The sequence below is a fragment of the Nansenia antarctica genome (genome assembly GCF_963989245.1).
Source record: "Nansenia antarctica genome assembly, chromosome: 20".
Lineage (NCBI taxonomy): Eukaryota > Metazoa > Chordata > Actinopteri > Argentiniformes > Microstomatidae > Nansenia > Nansenia antarctica.
In genome coordinates, this window is record NC_137693.1 from 20,675,290 (window position 1) to 20,681,524 (window position 6,235).

At 42.0% G+C, this 6,235-nt stretch overlaps 1 protein-coding gene across 1 annotated transcript; it reads left to right on the top strand.

The window, feature by feature from the left end:
* The first annotated feature begins 194 nt into the window (after nucleotides 1–194).
* Nucleotides 195–5,263, top strand: sdf2 (stromal cell-derived factor 2). Its single transcript, XM_080549797.1, has 3 exons — nucleotides 195–399; nucleotides 1,142–1,338; nucleotides 2,248–5,263. The coding sequence occupies exons 1-3, from the start codon at nucleotides 213–215 to the stop codon at nucleotides 2,548–2,550; spliced, it is 687 nt and encodes a 228-aa protein (XP_080405923.1). The 5' UTR covers nucleotides 195–212; the 3' UTR covers nucleotides 2,551–5,263.
* Nucleotides 5,264–6,235: the final 972 nt, after the last annotated feature.

The window sequence follows — 6,235 nt, forward strand, 5'->3', positions numbered from 1 at the left end:
TAAACAGATCGAACTATATAATATTATCATTTCGATTTACCATAAATAGATATCTACATACGTTATTTAATCTACCAGCACCTCTCCGAGCCGACAGATGGCGCTGTCGTGACTTGTTCCATCCCTTTCCCTACTGTACCTTTTATCGATGACGTCGCCTAAGCGAATGTAAATGAATCGCGTTGGGAGTTGAGTCAAGCGAGCCAGCGGTAATGGATCATTGTAGCGGAGGTGCCTCCTCGCACTTCTTTGTATTGAGCTCCATCTTATTATCATGTATATCATGTGGACTCTCGTTCGGCACGGAACTGAGCTTTGTGACCTGCGGCTCGGTCGTGAAGCTGTTAAACGTCAAGCATAACGTCAGGCTGCACTCCCACGACGTGCGCTACGGCTCCGGTGAGTGGATTGTGGAACGCTTTTCTCCTCTGCTTGACTCAGTACAGAGAGAGAGAGAGAGAGAGAGAGAGAGAGAGAGAGAGAGAGAGAGAGAGAGAGAGAGAGAGAGAGAGAGAGAGAGAGAGAGAGAGAGAGAGAGAGAGAGAGAGAGAGAGAGAGAGAGAGAGAGAGAGAGAGAGAGAGAGAGAGAGAGAGAGAGAGAGAGAGAGAGAGAGAGAGAGAGAGAGAGAGAGAGAGAGAGAGAGAGAGAGAGAGAGAGAGAGAGAGAGAGAGAGAGAGAGAGAGAGAGAGGGAGAGAGAGACGGAGAGAGAGAGAGAGGGAGGGAGATAGAGGAGAGAAAGAGAGAGGGAGGGAGAGAGAGAGAGACGGAGAGAGAGAGACAGAGAGAGGGAGACAGAGAGAGGGAGACAGAGAGAGGGAGACAGAGAGAGGGAGAGAGAGAGAGATAGAGGGGGGGGAGGGAGAGAGAGAGAGGGGGAGAGAGAGAGAGGGGGAGAGAGAGAGGAGGGAGAGAGAGGGAGAGAGAGGGGGAGAGAGAGAGAGAGAGAGAGAGGGAGAGAGAGAGAGGGAGAGAGAGAGAGAGAGCTGTCACATTCACCTTCTTTCTCTCTCTATTCATTTTTTGAAGTCGCTGAATGCTGTGTGATGCTCGTCACCCTCCAGTCCACACCAACTATGACTGATTGTGTCATATCTATCTAACAATCTTATCTAATCTAATGTGTGTGTGTGGATATTCAGGTAGTGGACAGCAGTCTGTGACAGGAGTCACCACAGTCGAGGACAGCAACAGTTATTGGAGCGTGCGGGGCACGAGAGAGACCGTGTGCCACCGCGGGACCCCCGTGAACTGCGGCCAGACCATCCGCCTGACACACGTCAACACCGGGCGCAACCTGCACAGCCACTACTTCGCCTCGCCACTCTCCTCCAACCAGGTGAGCTTGTCCTTTTGTTAACCGAGTTGAACCAAGTCCCTCCCCCGATGACTGTGACGGTGTGACCCATCGGGGGACTGACTTGGAATGTGTGATGTCTGATTGCATCTCCCTTACAAACACCTCTTGATTTATGGTGGAAGTGTGGTGTAAAACAGAGTGTTGTCGTGGAACAAATCCTCTCTCTGTGTCTGGTCTGTGGTCTGTGGTCTGTGGTCTGTGTTCCTACCTGTTGATTTATGATTTATGTGTCTACCTCTCTCTATCTATCATTTACTGTGAGGGTAGAATGTAACATTTCTCTGTAATCTTCTTGTAATGATTGTATAAGTTAACAGTATTATTAAAGAAAAGCCCTACAGTGTCATGAGTTTAGAGGGATGAGTGTAACTGAGTTGCTCAAGTTTAAATATCCCACCCGCACCATCAAATTGCTAGCTTTTCGTTAGCTGGCAGACAGAACACAGAGGGTGAGAAACACACAGCTGGTATCTGGTTTCCATGGGGTATTTAGGAGACAGTGTGTTGGCAAACCTAAGTTGGCAATAAGTCGTGTGAGGAAGTAATAGAGTGGCAAAGTCGTTTCGGCAAATTGTAATCCATAAACTTCTTGGTCAAGCTGAGAAATCCATCGGGATTGTTTCAAATAGCTAGTATAAGTGTTATGTTACACATAGGCATGCAGTTTCTTGTACATTTTCTTTGGTTCTGGTTACTGTTTCTAAATAATTGTGTCTGTAAGTCAAAACGTAAAAGAATAAAATCAAACAGCTAACTTAGGGAGTGTAGATAACCAACAGAGGACACAGGTTCGAGACTCGTGTGAGCTTAGAGTGCAAGGAAGCAGCAACAGGGTTGTATTGCCATCCTAATCTTCTCCCTCGCTCTCTCTCTCTTCTTCCCCCACAGGAGGTGAGTGCCTTTGGCGAGGAGGGGGAGGGGGACCACCTAGACGAGTGGACGGTGCAGTGCCGGGGCGTGGTTTGGGAACGAGACGAAGCTGTTCGCTTCCAGCATGCTTCCACTGACGCACTGCTGTCGGTCACCGGGGAGCAGTATGGGCGGCCTATCCACGGGCAGAGGGAGGTGCATGCCATGGCGGGCACCAGCCAGCACAACCTGTGGAAGGCCATGGAGGGGGTTTATATGAAGCCCAGCGAGAGCTCACTAGGCAGCAGGGACTATAGCCATCCCCTACACACAGAGTTCTGAACCAGACCCTTAGCCTTGCCATCTCTCTCTCTCTTTCTCTCAGTCTCTCTCCCCCCCTCATACTTTCTCTTCACTATTCTATTGCCTCCTTCTCTCTACCTTCACTCCTTCTCTTTTTTGGTCTTATTTTCTCTAACCCTGTCATCTCTCTTGTATCCCTCTCTTTATTTCCTTCTCGTCTTTTTCCGCCTTTTTGGCGATCAGAAACAATCTGTCAGACGTACAATCTCTCTTTGGACCCACATCTGGAAACAGAGACTGTTTTGATACTCTAAAGACTAAACAACCAATCCAGAGGGCTTACTGGCTACCAGTAATGGCCTCTACCCTCACCCACCCCCTCCCGTGTGTTACTTTAATCAAGACAGCAAATGTTTGTCAGACACCAGATCGATTTTTTCCAGAGCCACAAAAACAAATGTATCTACATGATACGCATGTATGATGTCAAAGGTGTTATATTACCATGTTGTGTTGTGGCAACATTTGTAGTGTATTACTGTATGCTGGTGATAGGCTATTTCTCAGTTTTTGTTTTAGGCTAGAAAAGTACGGAGTAGAATAGAATCTACGTTATTGACTAGATGGAAATTGATATTATCACCAACAGACATGCAGTACAGTACAGTACACATCAGACTACAGGTTAGTTTGTATTGACTACAAGTGATTGTTTTCAGACACTGAACATTTAGAGCATCAACTCTCTAATTCAAAATGTATTTAAACTAGTTCCTTGTTTTGATCATGAAAGCCTTGTTTTTAGTATGACAGGAAGTCCAGATCAAAATGGTTACACTGGTGCCTTTATCATATTGTATGGTATTAATTGTATCAATATGTTTTGCTGAAGAGCACTTTTTATCTGTCATGAAACCATAATGAATCCTAAGAGGCTCACCGCCACTCCCCACAGCATGCACAACATCATCTTTGTATAATGAATAAGCAGAGTTTCCTTGTTTGACTTTTGATTAAGGTCTGATTCAGTATTACATATCCATAGAATAAGCTGAGACAAAGCATACCAGCTGTCTTTGCCCAGTGAAGTATTATCTCCCACGCTATCCCAGGTCAACAGCTGCAGCCTGCCTGGCATGGCTTCCCCATAGCCATACATCCCTACAGTCATGTGAAAAAATTAGCAAAAATTAGCAATATTTTGTTATTTTTAAAGAAATATGGACAAAACTAATTATTTAAAACAATTACATTTTTACTTTGTTATCATGTATTGAATGAACAATTCCAACTGAGGAAAAAGTTAGGACATCCTATGCTCTAATAGCTGGTATTGCCCCCTTTGGCTGAAACAACCTCAATTAGACGTTTCTTATAACTGTCTACCAGTCTCTGACATCGACTGGGAGAAGGTTTTTCCTACTCCATGCAGAATTCTCTCAGCTGTGTGATGTTTGAGGGGTATCTTCCATGCACAGCCCGTTTCAAATCACCCCACAGCATCTCAATAGCGCTAACAACGCTTAGATTGTCGGTTGATTCCTGCTGGGACCATATAGTGAAATGTATGCATTCATTGCAATGCAAGTGCAAGGGGTAGTGGTGGTCTAGTGGATAGTGAGTTGGACTTGTGATCGGAAGGTTGTGAGTTCAAATCCCGCCTGAAGCCACACCACTACTAGTGTGCCCTTGGGTAAGGCACTTAGCCCTCAGTTACTCCAGGGGGAATGTCCCTGTAATTCGTAATTGTAAGTCGCTTTGGATAAAAGCGTCTGCTAAATGGCAAAATTAATTAAATTAAAATTAAGTCGCTTTGGATAAAAGTGTCAGCAAAAGTGCATATATATAATATATTATGATTATTATGATTATTATTATTAATAATAATAATAATATTATACTAAGATCTGAGCTTTGACTTGGCCATTCCAGAACCCATTTCTTTCTTTTGAGCCATTCCTTGGTGGATTTACTGGAATGTTTTGGGTCATTGTCATGTTGCATGGTCCAGTTTACATTTTTGGACAGATGGTCTCACATTTTCCTCAATCATCAATTACATTTTTACAAATATTATTTTCTGTTTCATTTGTTTAGATTACCTCCATCTCTCAGAATTGTTCAAAGGAAGATCAAATGTCCATATGTTGAAATATGTTGAAAAAGACAAAGGTTTTCATGTTTTCATTATCTTTTTCACATGACTGTATACAGGGTTCTGCAAAATGTGGTTTGATGTTTAGAATTTTAATGGACGCAATGTTTGATGATTTATAGTTCTGGGTTAAGGTTAGTGAAGAAGTGCAGTGTTTTATATAAGCTGTATAAGAACACCTTTGTTTTCAGGAGATTCACTGATAGCAAAGACACTTGTCATAGATACCTCAGATTAAATGGATGTTTTGTGCATACAGTGTGTTCTTCTTATGCGTCTGTGTGTTAGATTTCTCCATATGATGATGTCACTTGTCACTGTTTGATGGCCAGACTTCTACAAACGTCATTGAAAAGTCAAAAGTAACTACCAACCAAGTTTTTAAAACACTCTGAAAAGCCTAAATTACTTAATTGTTTATCTACAGAAAAATGCACCTACAAAAACACAATTGCTTTTTGTTTCTATAAAATAGTTTTATTGCATAAACACAGTATGGTTATTTTCTATACAGATAACAGATTTTATTTGCATTTTAACATCCAATTATATCAATAATATTGCTATTTTTTCTTCCTCTCCTCATCTAAGCATGCCACGGTTATATATGTCTTTGTGTTTAGATTTCTCTGTACAATCAATAAACAAGTTTTTAAACAAGTTTATAATTTCAAACGATAGGTGAACAATAGGCGATTGACTGTCGAAGTAGGGAAATTATATAAGCTAGAGACTTGAAACCTTCTCGAACCTCAACACATATTGTAAAACCATTACTAATGGAGATTCACAGCAGTTACTGAGATGCTGGTTTCATAGGATAACATGGCTTATAGACAAAGGTTAAATGCCCCCTTGCAAACAAATCAAAATATTTTTTACATGTAAAACAATGGATGACTTTTTAAATAAACTATCTTCAATATAAATACGTTATATAGCCTTTATATGAGGCAGTGAGTACATTTGAATGATTTACAACCTCTGTTACTGTGACTAAAACACACAATTCAGTTAATGTTGTATTTCAACCCACTAAAGTGAATGCTAGTGTATAGTGCACACAACGTGAAACAGAGATGATGTGACTTTGTATTTGCATATTCATGAAAATATTCCCTTCTGCATTCTGAACTGATTATTAGCTGGTATAAACTGATATACGTAGGAACTGCCATAGAAATCTGAAAGTCAAATTTCACAGGAGATCATACATACATACATAAATACATACATCTAAAACCAAGGCCATGTCTCTGGGACAGGTTGAAACCCACGGGCAGAGGGAGGTGAATTCCTTGTCCTTCAAATTAATTACATGATAGAGTACTACATGCATAAAGTATGCAGTGATATGATACAAGTAATATTTCATCTGGGAGGCTCGGAGGCTGCGTTTGATTTCAGTAAAGTCCTTCCATCCTCCTCATTCACTTCCACAGATCTGAAACATCTGGATAGGTCGATGACAAAACCAGCTCCATGCAAGCCTTCCAGTTTTGCTAGGTGGAGGTTCCACCATATTGCCTTTATCCATCCAGCCCTATATGAGATCCCAGAAGGGGGGGT